Consider the following 19,443-nt stretch of genomic DNA (forward strand, 5'->3'; position numbering starts at 1 on the left):
ATTTGAAGCCTTGTAGTCCACCTCAAGCTCATTAGTTCTGCTGATATTGAGCTTCAGGTGATTGTTGTTGCACCATGTGATGAAGCCACCATGTCCTCTGTGCTCCTGTAAAAACAGTCTCAAAGAGAAAGAGACATGTCAATACAGGTATCACTTCCATTTTCACCAAAACACACTTAAAACCTTTTATTGAATTCCTTCAAAGTCTTCTACATTTATGAGTATAAACTGAAGAATATGAACTTCGCTGCCCCACTGCTTGGTAATTCTAGTTTCGAGCTGTTGTCATTTCTTCTTTTTTGTGGACTCACATGCTCAGACTTTAAAACAACAGTTGTAAAAATATAACTCTTGTACATTAAAGTGGCGTCTTAGGGTTGATGGAAATGTTGTGTTTTAATATGGTTACGAGGCTGACTCATTCCACCAGCATGAATAAAATACACTTGACAGAAAAATACTCCCCTTGGGTTGCAGCGTTACATAATCGCCAATCTGTGAGCTTCCATGGATTCCAGGATTGTTTTGTGTGTGTTTGTGTGTGTGTGATGAAGTGCTGTTATTTACTTATGTGCGTGCATCCACTCTCTTTTTTCATTTTTTCAACCTGCTCAGTTCTGCAGTCTGTGTTTTGGGTAAGAATGGTTGAGTCTCACTTCAGGCCCACTGGGAAATAGTGCACCTACTGCAGACTCAGCTGTAGAGAGATCCCTCTGGGACTGCTGCAGGTGTCCCCCATTATTTTACCTAACAAGGATTGCCTAGAAGGTCTTGGTTAAATGTTAGCACTGCTATGTTCTTTGTTTTTGACAAACATTCGTGTCTTCTCTTGCATGCAGTACGAAGGTGAGTAGGTCACTGATGAGATTTAGAGCATTTCTAATACTGTCGACGCTCGTTTGTTTTCTCCCCAGTCATTTAGAGGAGGTGGTGTTTGACTGTGGCTGTAAGATCCGCTGGCTGCAGCTATGGCAGCAGAGAGGAGAGGCTGGGCTAGGCGGCCAACAGTTATACTGTGCTGATGGCTACAGGAAGATACTGCTGCAGGATATGAACATTAGCAGTTGTGGTAAGTTTAGAAATGATCCCACAAACATGATGTGCACACTTTGACCTTAATGACTGGGAATTCTGACTGTTGATATTAACTAGTGTATGAAGGCTGTTTAAATGATAGAGCTGACGTTATTCATTTTTTTCTTTTCAATAAATCCTATAAAAATAGGCAAAAAGAAAACCAATGATGTGCTATTCTGTGTCTCAGTATTTTCTGCATACCCTACTCCATCTTTGGCTCTCAAGCCCATTAGTTCTTACTGAGGACACAAACCTTTAAAATGGCTCAACACATCTGGCCACTATAGTTTTATAGTGTTACCCAAACACATGTATTGGTTGTGGTCTTTTCATGGGATTTGTCGACAGTGAGAAAAAATACTTTAGAAATAATATATTAAACCAGTCTTCAGCATCTTAATTTATATATATTTATTGTCTGATAATTCTCTAAAAGTTCATAGGTGCAAAAGTCTCTTGAGACGTTTTAGATCAATTGTGCACGGAAACACATAATGACAAGCTGCGGTCAGGGGAAATCAGACGTAGACTACACTGGCTTGAATATATCACATTTTTAATATCATTATTGTTGTTTGATCAATACGAATGTGTTGCCATTAAGTGGAACATGTGAGTTATCGGCATCAACTAACAACAGTTGCAAAATCTTGAACATATTGCTAGTTATGTATTAAAAATAAATTGAATTAACACCTTTGCGATGAACTAGAAGGCAGATGAATCAAGAAGCAGATTAATGCTGATGGTTTTTAAATCACATGTTCAGGTGTCACAATGTCACACTTTGGCTTTATATTTATTTATTATATTTGTTTAATAACACGTCTATTTTGAGGCTGGGTGAGCTTTTGCTTTTATAGACTTAAGAGTTCAGGTTTATTTGTCAATTCATTCAATCATTCAGTCTTTCTGTTAAAGATTCTCTCACATAAAGTAATTTTCACAATTGTTTGTGCCACTTAGGGTTTTTTTTTGTTATTATTATTAGCTGTGTCGCAATACTAATTCTAAGTAGGTTCACACTGAAAAGGCGAAAACATTGGGGAAACTCAAAATAGTCAGAATGCTGGCCAAAAAAAATGTTTTTTGTTTTTTTTGGTATTACACAGTGAAGTATATTGATTTCAACAAAAATAGTGTACTGTGGAGATCAACACTTAGTACTGTGCATACTGTATGTTATACTTTTGATGTACGATAAGTTTCTGTGGAAACACTGTTTGTCTGTAGAACTTAAAAACCTGCAGAATGTACAGTACACTGTTATTCAAAAGTTTGGAATCATTTCTTATATTGATGTTTTTCTTCTTCCCTTCACAAGTGGATATTTTATAATAGATAACAGCACAATTCAGACACCAAATCTATTATTTACATTTGAAAGAATTTTGGCCCCAAAAGAATAATAATTAGATGGATATATCTGTATATTTTATTTATATTTGGTCTCTCTCTCTCACTCACTCTCTCTCAGACTTGCCAGATATCAGCGTCAGCCACAGCAACCTCACAGTTGTTGAAGGTGATCGAGTAACGGCGATCTGTAACGGCTCTGGATCCCCGCTACCTGAGGTGGACTGGCCTGTGAACGGCTTGCATTCCATCAATGCACAAGAGGTAGGGAGACACACACGGCATCACACACATCGAGAAGAACATGCACACAACAGCTAGACTTGTGAGTGTTGCATTTTACACGTGATTCTGGCAAGCTGCTGGCGGTTACCTCATAAATAACTGATGCGTGTCTGTTGGCATCAATCATTGACATGGTTTCCAGCAGAAACAAACGCTGTACAGCAGTGCAGTTTGTGTTGAAGTCTTTTATTAATTAGCTGTAGCTAGTTAGCTGAGCTCGTGGAGGACAAAATGGCACTTTTGTCTTCCATGACAAGAAACCAAGTGTTACATCATGTGGACTGGAGCTGGCTTCTTAAATTCTTAAAGGATGAACACATGGGTTACATGAATTCCACTTAGTCGTGAAACCCTCTGCTATGAAGTAGCATAAAGCCTCACTAAAGAAATAAACAGTAACTATTAGAAATGTATCTGTACACAGTGTTGGGCAAGTTTGGTTGTGAGGTGTGTTCTGGGTGCGCCAGTGGCTAGCTCACCAGCTAGCGCGACCCAACATGCAAATAAGATAACTCTCCTGTGATAACTGTAAAAAAAATACTCAGTACAATGAAATTTTCAACTTTAAAAATATTATGCAAATATTCTTTGCTTGAAAAATGAAAGAAGATGAATGAATGATGAAAGATTCATAATTGCAGTTCCAGTATCCAACATGCATTTCTGACTGTTTCTAATATGATGGCTATTTATTTTATATGTTGTGTGCACTTGCCAGCTTTGTTAGCTGCTTGTAAATGACCAAGCAGTTGAACACTGTGCATTCTATGTCACTGCTATGTGTTGATATGCATGAAAAAAATCTAATATAGATACTGCTCGTAAATGCACGCATCACATGTACTACAACCTCTGAACTCTGTGACTTCATGCTTCGGTCACATCGCCTCCTGCAAACCTGAAGTGGAACATCTTAATTGTTATAGCATCATTATCCGTTAATGAGTAGTGAGTCGCATTTTCACAGTCCGTGATCTCTGTGATGAAATGAAAATACGTATAAGGAGTCCAAAGTCAACAGTTGGGATAACCACGCATGAATACTTCAAAGTCAGAACCATGTCAGGGTTTCATCTTCTTTCCGCTCAGCCAACTTTGCCTTCCTGCAGCACAACGCTGACATTGACGTTGCTGCCATTGCTAAATGAGCCTGATGGTACTAAGATAACCACTTTCTTAGCGATACTGCCTGCTCCCACACTACGCTCTTGCCTTGTTCAGCCATTACTTGCTCGTGCCCGTTCTCTCACTTTACCCTGGTCTCCCTCCAGGCCAAAGTCTACGACAACAACACTATTCATTCCATCAACATAACTTTGGTCAACGTGAGCAGAGACGACAACAACTTCCTGCTAACCTGCACTGCCACCAACATAGTGGGCATGACCAACGCTTCTGTCCAGCTGACTGTTCACTGTAAGTACGCACGCACACACACACACACACACACAAATTGCTCTTCTTTTGGTGCACTGTTGCATTTTCCATTTAATTGTCACTCTGGAAAAGTACTTATTAGGCATATTAGTGTTTTCATGGTGCTAAACAGGCCCATCCATCATCATTACAGCCCACACACATCTGACCTACAGAGTTTGTGTTTGTGTGTGTTTGCGTTTGGTGTGTTTATATTCATGTGACCTACAAAAGGAGCTATTTTCATGAAGGTGTTGTCATATGCAAAGGCCTCATTAATTAATCTGCCACTCGGCAATTAAAAAGGTCACAACAGCGTCACACCTACAGTAGTCATAAAGGGAAAGGCATGCTGTAGCTGCTGAACACATCGTTAAGGCCCATTAAAGCAAATGATAAGCTTTTTGAATGGCTCTTTGAAGCCCTTTTTTATTATACCACATGAACAATTCATAGACTCTAAATCATTGTATTTCTTATAACTAATATTGTATTAATTTAACTGTTCTCGAATGAGACAATTATGGTTCATCCATTTGATCAGGCCAGATGTTACAGGCTGTTAATTCCAAGGTCAGAGTAGGTCTTTTTTTTGGCTTTCTGGCAGTTTTTTTACTTTATGTCCATGAGCTGCTCCAAATCCAATAACCTTAACATGCCCGACCTCAACAGCTTGACACTGCCATTACCCTTCTGCCAACCTCACATGTTTATTGAAATCATACATACTAACTGCATTTCCGCGAAAAGCAATTACTGCTATTATATGTTTTTCTTACTGTCAAAGAATCCCATGAAAAGACCGAAACCAACAATGTGCTAAGACATCTCTCAGTACTTTCTGACGTCCCTGCTTTGTCTTTAGCTCTCAGCTAAAGACAGCCCATAGATTCCTACAGTAGTAGTAGATCTTTAAAAACTCCTCACAGATGTATGGTTTCGTTAAAAAAAGAAAAGGGTCAATACTTTCCTGAAACAGTTGCTGATTGTATTTTAAGCAAACGTTACTGAAACAAGGGGGAAATGACTCATTTTTTGAGGACTGTTTTCAGCAGGGGTTAATCCACATTTGCTTCCATGCTCAGTCCAAACAGCACAACCACGCAGCACCAGAGCAAAATAACAGTATCAGCCCTCTTGGTTACTCCAGCAACAGCATTCACATCAGCCACAATTTCATGCTTTTCTATTTTTGATTTTACTCGTGCTGTAAAAATATGGGAATAATACGCACAATTCAAACTGATGAGCTTTTTCTGTAGTGTAAAAAAATGCTGATTAATTCCAATAGGCCATAGTACATCACAGCTGCACTGGAATTATCAATTCATCACAAATGATGCTGTGATTATTTTTGCTCACTGGCAGAGGCTTTCTAAATAGACAGTAATTTGTGTGACGATACATCTGATTATTAGGTAACATATGGTGTCAGCCAACTGAGATGACTCCAGCAGAATTTCTAATGACGTTCTGGCTTATACTATATACAGGATGATGCTGTTTAAAAGTGCAATGTGTTCATGAGCAGAAGACATGCTTAGTTGTATATTGCAAAATTCCATTCAGCTTCTTAATGTATTTGATTTAGAGGTGTGTCTAATATGCGTAGATTAAGATGTTTTGGAAGAATGCAGCATTCCTGTCATACTCCAGTGCAAACCTGTGCATGATAATGTAACACACTCATGAATGCATGAATCTATTTTCAGTGCGAGCCCAGTCCGCGCACCGTATGCATACATATATCTCACTCCACCCAGAGGCGTGAATTTAAAAGCACTGGCCCACTGAGGAAACTATTTTAAGTTGCTCTCTAATTTTGTCGGTAAGCAGTATCAGCCAAAACTGTGCTCGCTGCCTTCAACTCCATGTGTAAGCTCACTACATTTGATTATAGAACCTCACCTTCATGAAGCTCTGACTGCTATTTGAAGCTTGGATGGTTTTAATGGCACGACTGACAGGACAAATGACTCAGACCACAACATATTCATCATACTGCATCCATGCATCTCTTTGTGCATCTGGACACAGTTGGATTGTTTATTGATTCATGAGAGGTATAGTGGGTGTTTCTGTGGTCTGTGGGTGTTATGGTAATGATACATTAGCAATATGTTTAGCAAATGGACATGAACGACATTGCCTGCAGCAGAACTACAAAAATATGCAATAGAGATGCAATGAGTGTGACTTTCAAGCATAAATACAGTACATATGCCAGAAAAGCACATTGTTAATATCTTTGTTTGAAAAATGGCTCATTAAATGACTTCCAACTGCTTTCCTTTTGTTTAAAGGCTGTGAAGATCCAGAAGCAGCATTTGTATTACTTCAGGGCCATACAGCAGTATTTATAGTCAGTCATAAAAGAAAAGTGTGTTGTGCCTGGACTGATAAACGAACAGATGCTTCAGCAAATGAAATGCATCTAAAATTACAGACGTGACGCAGATTTGTACATAACATAAATAAGGAATGTGACTGTTTTGTTTTTCATACTTCCTCCTTGGTGATATCTCAGGCACACATGTCCACTCGGATTCAAGGATGAACTGATTTTGGTGGTCAAACATCAAGGTGACTGTGACATGTTGTTGACCATATCTCAAGAATTCATGCTCTAATTATGACAAAATTTTACACATATGACATTTTTTATCCAAAAGGCCAAAGGTCAACTTCACTGTGATGTCTTAATATTCTGCAAAACCAGTTTTCTGGCCATAATTCAACACCATAACCCAGGAGCAGGGGGGCAGATTGTGGCCATATTCCACATTTGGTCAGAACTGGTGACACTAATCTTGGATGTCCACCTAACAACTGTGCTGCCTGTATAGATGTTCTGTGCTGCTGGGTTGAAGATGTGTGTGACTCATCCATGTTTTACTATTTGTAGCTTCTTTGTAGCATCATCCATATTTGAAGCCTTGTTGTCCACCACAAGCTCATTGTTTCTGCTGATATTGAGCTTCAGACATGTCAATATAGTAATAACTTCCATTTCACCAAAAGATACACTTAATACCTTCTATTGAATTCCTTCAAGGTCTTCACTACATATATTGCATGAGTCTAGACGGACATGGCTGTAAACTGCAACGTGAATGGTTGGCAGAGGCACTAATTCTATTTTTTTAAATCACAGCCCTGAATCTGATCTGCAAGAGTCAGTAAAGTAATATCCCAGTTACGATCAAATGTTTGGAGTTGTTTTATTATGTGTTCTGAGGCTTCGAGTAAACATCATGTCCTGCTCTCAGAAGCCTGGACAAGCCTTTTTATAGTTTTGAAACCTTAAATATGCTATTTTGAGAACTGATTTAAAGCTGGATACTGCAACATGTGAAGACCTCCATCAGGATTCTCCACAAAGGTTCCTTCCAGCACCTCAAAAACTCACTAATTAACACATTGCAGGGCTGTACAGGGCGACATATATTTGGCACACACTATTGAAAATTTTATTCTGTGCACAGCAGTAGCACCTGTGCGATACAGCTTTGTGGTGCATGTGTGACAGTCTGAAATGATGCTAAACACTAAAACACTGACAATGTAGACTTAGCCAGAGCTGGGGTTTTTTTGTGTGAGGTGACATTTTGTGTGCTTGTTTCTGTGTGAGGTGACTCGACAGCACATCGCTATACCACTTGGTAGTTAGTCTGTCATGTGCTTAAAAATCATGTCCCAATTTTTGTACAATCTGTACATCTATCACGGCCATGTTGGTACAAGGAAATTATGCCTCCTAGTGCATGTGCTAAGTCTATCAAGGCAGGGTGGCTATTAATTTATCCAATTAAATCTTCAGAAATTTTTAAGTGTTTTGTTTTATTGCACATGTATTTATGATACAGGATACTTGGATGAATTAAAAATGCCTGTTTTCATGCCAAAATCCTCTGTCTTATGTAGATAGTAACAGTTGTATAATGTTTAAGGTGAATTTACCATCATATAATCAATCATATACTAGTATAGTATATATATACTAGTAGTATATACAAGTATATACTTTTTCTTCCAGCACTTAAACTCGCTACCATGATATAATTTCATTTATAATCTGTGAAATAAATGAGGAATTGAATTAAAAAAACACCATAACAACAAACACTTAGTTAAGAGAGTTTGTTAAAAGATCAAGTACTTTCCTGGCAGACTGCACAGTTCTGTTTTTAATTAAGTTTATGATGAAACAGTCACATTTTGCTCATTTCCATTTAAAATCACACATTATGTGCCAAAATAAACAGTATCTCCAGTGTGTCAGCAGGAACGGTGGAACACATATTCTGATAAGGTAATCTTAAAGTGGGGGACTCCAGAACTATATTTACTCTCATCTTTTTTTCATCAACAGTTTTGAATGTCGGTACACTCACAGTTAGCATTTAATGACGTTGGTGCCGTCTCATCATCGTCTCCTCTTAATTATGATGAAATGGTTGTCAACGAAATGAACACAACAGCACGGGCTTTGGAAAACTGGGATGGACATTTTACAAACCAAACAGTTCGTCTATTGATTAATTAATCAGTCAGCGACATATTGAATAATCACCCGAGCATGAATCAGTGTGGAACAGATATGAGGCTGAACACACAGAAACACAGACAATCCACAGCTGGTGATGGCGGCTGCTCTTCACATGACTCCGAGGTTCTGTTTGTGCTAAAAGGGAGTTATGGTGCATTGAATTGTGAAGCATTTTGGTATTTATGGATTATGTTTCTGGAATTGTGTGTTGCTGTGAGCTGCTGTATGTCAGCTGTCTCCTGTCAGTGTATGCTCACTGTTGATGTGCATTTGATTTGGTTGTTGTGTCAAAAGGAATGTCGTCCTGGTGTTTTAGGAACCTGTTGTTAGGTTTATCTCTCTTGTTACTTGTTGGCTTTGAAAGTATCACTCACTGGTATTGCCTTTGTCCCTCTCTTCGCTATTGGTTCTGTCATTGCTGTTGTCTTTGTTCTTGTCCTTGGGACCTCACAGCAGTAGCACAGGAATGATGCTCCTGTGCTGCATCCTCGCTGCCTCTATATGAGTGCAGTATATCAGACATTGACCGTGCTGTTGTAGTTTTCCAGACATCAAGCAGACAGTTAGCTGCTGTAGTTACATCCCATTCATCCATGTCTTGGGCTTACGGCCAATGTTGTCCTGCTTATCGATTCACCAGAGAACAGCGAGCCGTACTGTAGGAAGTCACTACAGCGGGGGTAGACTTTTGACTGGATAATAATTATAATAATGCTTCCTGGAGAAGTATGTGTTTCATGGAAAGGCCTCACTGCATGTATTTTAAAACAGATTGGATCAAATTATTGACATCACCACTGATTGCTGACTTGACTTAATTTCATGTCCAAAACATGACAAATACAGAGCAGCCATTCAGGCTTCCTTTAAATGTGTGATTACATGCTGCAAACAGAGCTGAGTGCCAGAGTGATTTCCTTTTTTTTGTTGGTTTGTTTGTTTTTGTGTTGCTTGGCATAATCCAGTGCACTAAACATGGATACAAACATAAAACCCAGTCAAAATGACATAAAAGCATAAAAATGCTTGTCCACATCAAACCAGCAGGTTTATACAGTAAAAAAAACTGTTGAAATATTGACTCACGGCATATTTACGCAACTTAAAAACATTTCAACTTGAGTAAAAAAAAAGGAAAGTGCTTATTCATGAAGGCACAAAGATGAAAGTGACAGGGAATAAACAGAAAGTTGTTTCGTTTGTTTTTGTTTTTGTTTTGAAGCACACATGGATGGTGTGTGCAGAGCACGCTAGCTAGCTAACATCTTTAGCATTGGTACGTTGGCTGCAAAAACACTCCAGTGGTCAAATTCATGAGAATAACCTGATGCAAAACTTTGTGTCCAATCAGAACTCTCCTTAAACCTATAATAACTGGGTTTTTTTTTACTCACGTAGGGGCAGCAGAAACAAGCTGTAAACACAACACTGATAGACGGTATTATCAGTATTTAAGCTAATGTGGTTATTTACACATCCAGCAGACACACTGTGTGAAGACTTAAGTGATGTGCTGCTAGCAAGGCTTTACTTATTGATTTTACTGGATGAGTATGAACCATCCAAGAGTGTATTCACCCATGCTCCTTTTACCCTCTGATTATCTGACGTTTATACTGTCAGACAGCTGGAGCTTCTGAATCTCATCCAAGCAACCCTGATGACATATGTGGATGTGTGTGTGAATGTGTGTGTGTGTGTGCACATGAAAGGATAAATTCCATTTGTGGTGGAATGGCTAATGACAGCGATCGTATTTCTCTGATGCCGGTTTGAATTTCCTACAGTCGGCCGTGGTAAGACGATGACACTGTGGTAGCGAACGACAAATTGTGTTTGCATTCAGATACAGTTTTATAAGTCAACAGAGAGAAACACAAGAACAGGAGCACACACGCTCACACCCTCCCGATCGATTTCAACAGATTGTGATGAGACAAGCATATTAAAATGATAATCGAGGTGTCTTCCCTTTATGACTCTGTATTTTCTCTATCCCTCTCTTGTCCTTTCATAGACTACCACAAAAAAGTGTAATGACAGTATAAGCTTCAGTGACTACGTTTACATGCACACTAATAGTCTACTTTTAAAACAAATATAAAATTATTTCAAAGATGATATAAACAGCATTTACCAGTCAGATTTTCTAAATTAGGCCTTATTCCAAATGTAGCATTTTTTTTATTTTTCGGCCTGTTGTATGGTCAGCTCTGTGCATTGCCTAGCCCCGCCTACCTTTAAACATCATGAAAGACGTGGAAATCAGCAGGTTCTTGGATATGCACATATATTGCAACGCTGACCTTTCAAGAAGTTGGTTGAACGAAAGTTAGTGGGAAGCTGTGATCATTAATTGGAGTATGCATGGCTGCATGTAAATAGGAACATTAGAGGAATATTCATTTTAATTAACCATGTAAACAGCTTAGTGGGAATATTTTTTTGGAATAAGGTCCAAAAACTGCAATGTTTTGTGCATGTAAATGTAGTCACTGTAGTGCAGGTACAATGTAAAACCATAACATACAGTAATGTCTTCACAAAGTGAACACTGCTCATCTGTTCTTCTGTTCTCTTTTGTCTCCTCAGTTCCTCCCTCCATTGTGAAGCTGAAGGAGCCAGAACGCCGCCATGACACTTGCATAGAGTTCACCGTTCGAGGTTCACCCCACCCGACCTTACGATGGTTCTACAAAGATAAGGTGCATTTCGTTCATCTGTCTGTGTGACTGTCAAGGACAACTTCCGCTTTGCTGAAGTATCATTTTGTTTTTTCATTTGTGTTCCTGTGCAAGATGAAATTCTGTCCATGAAATACACCATGGAGAAACAAAACCCTACAGTGTGTTAGGTATCAAAAGGGAAATGCATTGTTTGATTAAAAAGCATTAGATTCACTCATGGTAAATCATATATGGTTTTATAGATGTATGTAATTCTTGGGCTATCGGAAAAATGGTTTGGGCAGTTACTCATTCAGATGACTGTATTTGATGCTGATCTTGAAAAAGCAAAGCATGTTTTAAAAAACATGTTTTACACCGTGTCTACACAAGAGGTGTAACATGAGCCGCATGTTAGCAGCAGCAGCTTCAGTACTCCGTTTGTTTCTAAACAGTATTCCATTTTATACTTAAGTACAGAAGTATAATCCTCAAAATGTACTAAAGGTCTCAAAAGTAAACATACATATTATGCAGAATGGCCTTTTAAGTGGAATTTATTCAGGATTTTTGTTACTGATTAAACGATGTGTAAGAATAACTTTACTCTTGCACAAGCTGCTATCTTCTTACTGCATTGGAAGATTTTCTCACTTTTGTTTTTTCAGAGCATTTCATCTCAGAATAAAATGGCTTGACAGGACAAATATTTTTTTAATCACTGATTTCTTTCAGCATGTTCAAGAAGCTGATGATATGTTTTATATAGAAAATATCTTGACATGCGATCACTCTCATTTGGCTTGAAGCTTTTGCTGGTGAATGACACTGTTCTCACTGTTCATTTGTTGCTCTTCTGTCACTTCCCATTCAGGAGATCACCCACACTGAGTATGTGCGCCCTGACATGGATATTTATCAGGACTACATAGAGGGCTGCCTGACCTTTAAAAACCCGACACACCACAACAACGGCAACTATACATTGGAGGCCACCAACTATCTGGGTGTGTCCATCAGCACTGTGTACGGACACTTCCTCGACAAGCCCTTCGATGGTAAGCTGGCACCACCATCCCCTCAGACTCTGTTATATTTCACTACGTTCCAGCATGAAACCATGAAGCATTTCACTGACTTGACAAATTGATACCTGTACCTTTTGGGGATGATAATCTAAAGATGATTCCAGTTACATATGCTAAACATGTTTGATGTCATCATGACAGCTCTGACTTGTCTGAGCCTCAATCTGAAAGCAATTGATTTTGAATGTAAAACATCAACTCAGTACAGTATCCCAGTATAGAAGTTGTTGAAATAGCTTTATAGTGTCTTCCTGGCTTTCTGAGAATGCTCCTATGCTGCAAGACCTGGCAAACTCATAGAGGGTGAAGAAAAATAGGTGGAGCAGAGAAACCCTGGAGGAAAATCTGCTGCAGTCTGCGAGAGCTCTGGAAGTCTATTCATTCTTTAACAGGACAGTGACCCAGAACACACTGCAAAAGCACCCTAACCACTCCACAGTTTCTAATAACCATAACATATAATGCCCCAAACCTCACTTCAATGTAGCATCTGTACCATGACTTACTTTATATTCAAAAGTACTGTACATTCAGCTTGATGGAGATTTTCCCAAGAACTCGTAGAACCCACAGAGAGGCACAGTTGCCATTCCTTGCCCGTCAGATGTTTTGGTGTATGCTGGTGTAATCAGTTATCGTTAGTACTTGATTTATTCTGGCATGAAGATGAAATTTCGGCTAGTGGGCCCATGATTACACAACAATCAGAAGAACCACAATATTAAAGTGCTGCATGGGACCAACAATATATTATATACAGGGAATATCACTTGAAGATGGAGACAGAGGAAGGTTCATTCTCAGGGTAGCATGACTGTGTGCCAGTGGAAAGGCCAGGTAGTTGGCAAAAATCACCAGGGCTCATCCTCTAGACCATAAATATCCATAAATCATGTCAAGTGAACCCAGTCATTAGTTAGCTAGCATGCTTGGCTGCTAACAGATCAATATGATGCACATTATTTTAGAGACATACTTGTACCATCTGTTCCTGTCTACTCACCATACCTCTTCTGTGGGGACATATATACTCTGACAGAGGAGGTTAAACAGAAATGGTGGATATGACACAGCTGATAAGCTATGATAGCCCCCTCTGTTTTGGAATCTTCCCTTAAAGGTCAGCACGGTTAAGATGGTTTGCTATTGGTCATTGGTGCAAAATCTGATGTTAGAGTTTATCAAAGTTGAACTGAGCTAAAGATTTGACCAGACTGACAAAGCTGTAGGTGAACTTGTCCATATATATGCATATTTCTGACACAGGAATGCAATTGACAAAATAATGAACTGTTGTCATGGAAACACTCTGATTAGCTCGATATCATCCCCTTGAGGACTGAGGTTTGTTACCCCCATTATTAGATTACAGCACACGTAGAATATGTTCAGCTGTGATCCAGACATCGTCATTTGTGTGTGGAGCCTTCAATGCTAATGTTCAGTACCAGTGGAGGAGAAGTGGTTGGATGCGTCCTGCATCTGTCTGTCACACAGCAGAGTTTGTATCCTGTCACAAATAACCCTGAACTAACACCCAGAGTTTTATTTCCTAACCCCAACAACACCATAACCATAGCTGCCATGCACAGATATTGTCAAAGTGCAATGTTTGAAAAATGTTGTCGATTCCTGAAGCCTGGTTTAGCCCTCAGGTCGACAGTGTCTCTGTCCCCATGGGGATAAGATTCCCCAAGTGATGTCAGCCTCTTATCAGCAGCACTCCGACTATGTTTTTATTGGACGATGTGGTGCAGTAAAACTTATATTTAGTCAAGGTGTAAATGAGATGTGGAGAATGAAGAAGAGCTATATTTAGACAAGAGGTGATGATCTTGTTAACAGTGTTATTTCTGGTGTTTTGCTCTTTTCACACCTCACACACATGCTCCGCTTCTAATCTTACATTTCTTCTTCTTTAACTGCTGCATAGCTTTTAGCAGTTTTTATTTTCATACCCTCTTATCTTGTTCTCAGGGATGTGCATGACTGTACCTGCACCTGCAGAATGTCTTACTGTGTCTTTTCTATCTTCCCCTCTTCTCTTTCTTCTTTCGCAGGTCCAGAAACAGATTATGATTATAGTAAGTGCTTTTTGTAAGAATGTGTAGTATTTTTGATTCTCAGGGTTGTGAGGAAGAGGTTAGCTCTCTGTCAGGACATCCTCTACATATGTAAAAAGCCCCAACTGTTCATGTTGACATGATGCAATTAGCTTGTGTGCACATTGTCATAGAATAGCTTTTAATAAATTCATCATAGAACATGACTAATGCTAAAGTTTACTGACCTGAAAAAACACACACCCTGCCTGCTCTGGAAGTTCTTGATTGTTTATTTATTAAAAGCGAACTAAACAGCAAAGTTATCCAGGTCTAGAACCACTGTATAATATGCAAGCTTAAAACGGCACTGACCACTACAACCCTGAAAAACAACACGGTTAAATGAACCCCCCTTTGAAACCGTTTCACCTAGACGTCAACTGATATATGATTTTTGAAGCTAATACTGATTTAGATACTAATAGATATCCAGTATCTTGAAAGATACATTTTTTTCATGAGCATAAAATAAATATTTGGTAATGAAGATATGTCTGAGTTTGACTTTTAACAACACACAGAGTGATAATGTTTTATTTTGCAAGTCTGTAATTTCCCAGTAATTTCCTAGTTCTCTGCAAAGAACTGTGTGATTTGGGATGAAATAACAAGGAATTAGAAACAAGGTTTAGACACATCCAGTTAATTAAATTCAGTTCTGTGCTGGCTCGTCGAGATAACATAAAGCAGGAAACACCATTTAAAAAACACCAACAAATAACAACACAAATGAAAACTATATTAAACTGGAGCTGAGAAAAGCTTCAGGGCTGCTGAACTGGATTGCACTTGATTGTGTCGATGATATTCTCTGTCAATTAACAGCCCTTTAACAATATCGGTTCATGACCTTGCTGTCTGAGTTTCGTGTCTTCGACCTCCTTGTGTCTGCAGCACTTTTTTGATACTGTATTTTCATTATTGATTTGAGTGCTCTAGTTTATTGTTTTACGTGTGATGACTTCAGACAGTTTCTGCACAGTTTCCCTGCAGAAGCAGCAGAACAGAAAGGCGCTGTGATTTTTAAACCCATTCTCTATCTTCTTGTGTGTTTCTACCAGTAACCCCGACTGCGGAGACTCGCAAACCTGAGGAAGATACTTTTGGGGTGAGTGACTGAAATATTAAACATGTTGAGTGCTTGGTTGAGATTTTGGCTTGTGTTTCTTGCCGATCACTCGGGTAGAGAAGCAAAGCCCATATTGAAAAAACTCATAAACCCAGACAGGGCTGGAGAAAATGTCCAAAGCAGTCCTTCTCACCAGTATTGTGATGGTGATTTTAATTGCTATTAATTTCTGTAACTCCAAGCTTGTCTTGGTGATCTAGATAATATTAACCGAGATTAGTCTGAGCCAAGCATAATCACAAATTTATCTCATTTCTAAATGAAAATAATCCGATTAAATGATGAATTTGCTTGTTGCGGCCCTGCCTTGGTTGTGTTTTCAAATGAGTCGAGGAAAAACTCTCAGTAAACTTACTGTATCTAGTACTCTATAGAAGAAATTATCAGTGAAACTCATAGCTGAGCACAGCATCACGCTACGCTGCTCAGCTGTTTAACAATATGAAGTCACAGTCAACACTTTTCAAACATAAAAATAAAAAGAGAGGCATTTCTTTCTGGAGGAATCCATCTTTGACCAAGTGTAGATAACACAGAGCAGGGACTCAGCACTTTAATCCAATCTGGTCTTTTTTTCCCATTATCTTGGATTTGTCTTTGTGTTGTAGGTTTTTAGACTGGTCTATGTGTCGTGTCTCAGTTTATTGAGTCCTGGCTCGGACTTGTCTCAGCCTGTAGAGTTTTTTGACTCAGACTTGTCTTCCTCTCGGCTAACAGAGTCTCTGGTGTCGTTTTTTTTTTTTTTTTTTTGCCTTTCCTGTCCTGTGTGACCACGAGGGAACCTGAAGGGGTTTCTCTGCTGTCAGTCAGCTGTCAGTTTCCCATAAGATACACATTTCATTAATATCATGTCATTTACAGTGTGGCTAATGCTTGTTTTCCATTGCCATGCAGTAACTAATCTTCCTTAATTTAGACATGTAGTTAAGTGTGCAAATTTGTAAAAAGATATGCGACTATGAAAAGATTTTTTTTCCTTTTATTTATTTATTTATTTTCCACAAACCACTGACATGATGAGACACATGTACCTGTGGCACATTACTGACTGTGAGCAGGTCTCAGGAGTTCTCTGGACCTAACTTCGTCTCAGACTGAGGAACTAAAATTCACTGTGAATTACTTATTAGACCAAAAACATATGAGCAAGTTAGGACTGACGCACTCCTTATTTGTTTCTCTCAATTCCAACACTTCGGAGCTACTTATAGCATCAGAATGTTTTGTGAATTCGGCTCCTGATCAAGCTCCCAGAATGCTGCGAGCATATTAACCAGCCAAGGCTTTTATTATGTGGTCTGGCCAATTTACATGATAACGTTAATTAGCTGCAGCTAAATATACCAGTGATAGTTTTTATTTTAGCCAGCAAAATCAAAGGTCACAAACTAAACTTTCTTTCCATGTGGTATTCATAAAGCCTGCATTGCAACCCTCTCCCTCTCTCCATCTTCCTCTCTTTGTGTGTGTGTGTACGCAACTGGCCCATGTTGCAAGATGTAACAATATTTGTATTGATTCTAATACAGTTTTATCACTTGCTAAGTGGCTGAAAGTACTTAGCACACTCTTGCACAGCTTGTGGCACGTACAAGATGTCTGTATGTATAAAAGTTTAAACATCAGACTTAAACATCACTGTATTATCATCAAGTTCATCATTTAGTATCATTATTACTTTTCATGTGTTATTTTCAGAATTAAGTTGACAGCAGCAACTGTTCATCTGTCCTAGTGTAAACTCTGGAAGATGATGACCATTATATTGAAGTACCAGCGATGTGTGAAGGAAGAAGGAAAAAAGGAGTGTAACAAAGGAGAAGAAAAAAAATCCCAAAATTTTTCTGGAGAAGTGTTGAGTGTTGAGAGCAGAGGGTGCTATTTTAATCCAGCCTTTTCTTCTCCTCCATTCACTCTCAGCCGTTTGCTTCTATCTGCTTAAATCCCCTGGTGGCTGGTGAGCCTGAGAGTCGGTTAGAAATGTAATTGAGTTCATCTTTTTCCTGTAATTGACTGGGAAAAGATAACTGTTGAGGCTGAGGTGGTGAAGAAGCACAGCGGGTTAGTGTGTGTGTGTCTGTATATATGTGTGTGTGGGTGCTGGTGCATTTTTCTTTTACATATTTACATCTTCACCTCTGTGTTCAGAGTGTTCGTGCATCTTTAAATCCGAGCGTATGTGTGTATGACACACACAGATGTTGTCAGATGGAACGGTGGATGAAAAGAAGACAGGAAAATGTAGAGGCTGTGACGTTTCATTACACCACATAATATGAAAATGTGAGGATTCTCAGTAGCAGTGGGCCTCCAAAATGTAATATTTTGCTAATGGTGGTGCTTGAGAAAAGCATGGTCATGGAGCAGTTCAATCATAAACGTTCATCTCCTCGGGATGTGCTTGGGAAATATATTGTGTCCATAAATCATATTTCCTATGTGTAAGTAATGTGAATACACTACAGGAATTTCCTTTTCATACATTATATAATGTCTCATGTTCAAATTGACAGTTTGACCTGAGCGTGTCTAAAGTGAAAAGTGGTTCATCCTCTGGGGACAAAATTGTGATTATTTTTTATAAATGGATCATTCACATGTTCCATTTTATGCCTGAAATAGAATAAATATATGATGTAACAGCGAGATCATTATGATAATAATGATAGAATAATAACATAATATGATGATAGTGATAGTGAAACTATAATAATTGATATGTGAAAATAATATGATAATAATGATTGCAACAATTAATATTAAATTCATACATGAATTGGAGGTCTTGAGCCCTGTCCTGCTTTGGACCAGCCACTGTGCAAAAATCAACATCCTTTCTCTAATCCTGTCTGTCTGAGATTATTTGCCTAACATTATTTTCCTTTCGCCTTCTTTCCCCTTCTCATCCGTAGGTCTCCATAGCAGTGGGCCTGGCAGGGTTTGCCTGTGTGATGCTGGTGGTCCTCTTCCTTCTCATCAACAAGTATGGTCGACACTCCAAGTTTGGCATGAAGGGTAAGAAGCCAGTATATCTCTGTCTCTTTGCTCTGTCTTTCTGGTGATTCATCACGTCTTCAATCATGCTCACAGCGTGCAACATTGGCCTTGAATGAAGCTTAAAGGTGTGACTGGTATGAAGCTGTGACGGTCAGTACTACTATTTGTGGATGAACAGGCTGAATACGTCACATTTGCCAGTATCTTTGGAGAATTCATACCTTCATATATAGTTTGGAGTGTCAGGAAGATAAGATTGCAGAATGATTAAGAGATGGATAAACAGGGGAGTGAAGAACATGAAGGGAGTTCAGTCAGCATGTGTTACCTGGGTTTACTGGTGCCTGTTGAAGCAGATGTAGAGGATTAAGTGTGGAGGTGCTTTGTATTTCTAAATACGTCTTCCATCTCTGCCTTGCTCATGTGCTTGTTGCTTTGTTCTGTGTATTGATCCTTGGTTTAAAATTTAGAATACGACCTTTTTCACAGGCCGTTGTCTTTTTGTGTGGTGACAACGAGACTCGAGCAAAATCCTTCTGATGCAAAGTCCTTTACTCCGAATCAAACAAATCTGAATGTGAATGAGATTCAGACAAATGCAGTGTTGTGTTAGTCCTTGGTAATACACGAGGGCCACAGAATATTAGGAAGACCTCTCAGTTCTATACAGGGCCATATTTTAATCAACCAGTGCAAAGTGGTAGGTTTTGGTGCACAGACTGTGTGGCCGTCTGCCCACGTGCTCTCAACCAATCAGGTCACTGCTCCGATAGCT

The 19,443-nt window shown here is 39.0% G+C and overlaps 1 protein-coding gene across 1 annotated transcript in view; it reads left to right on the plus strand.

Annotated features, from left to right (window-relative positions):
• Positions 1-19,443, plus strand: part of LOC121607944 (NT-3 growth factor receptor-like) — a 211,173-nt gene that overhangs the window by 101,630 nt on the left and 90,100 nt on the right. The window contains exons 6-13 of the mRNA XM_041939009.1: positions 915-1,069; positions 2,555-2,697; positions 3,990-4,134; positions 11,276-11,388; positions 12,224-12,407; positions 14,510-14,521; positions 15,604-15,650; positions 18,584-18,686. Coding sequence (XP_041794943.1) covers positions 915-1,069; positions 2,555-2,697; positions 3,990-4,134; positions 11,276-11,388; positions 12,224-12,407; positions 14,510-14,521; positions 15,604-15,650; positions 18,584-18,686 — 902 coding nt within the window. The remainder of the gene's footprint in view (positions 1-914; positions 1,070-2,554; positions 2,698-3,989; positions 4,135-11,275; positions 11,389-12,223; positions 12,408-14,509; positions 14,522-15,603; positions 15,651-18,583; positions 18,687-19,443) is intronic.

The sequence above is a fragment of the Chelmon rostratus genome, chromosome 6 (genome assembly GCF_017976325.1).
Source record: "Chelmon rostratus isolate fCheRos1 chromosome 6, fCheRos1.pri, whole genome shotgun sequence".
In the NCBI taxonomy this organism is placed as follows: Eukaryota; Metazoa; Chordata; class Actinopteri; order Chaetodontiformes; family Chaetodontidae; genus Chelmon; species Chelmon rostratus.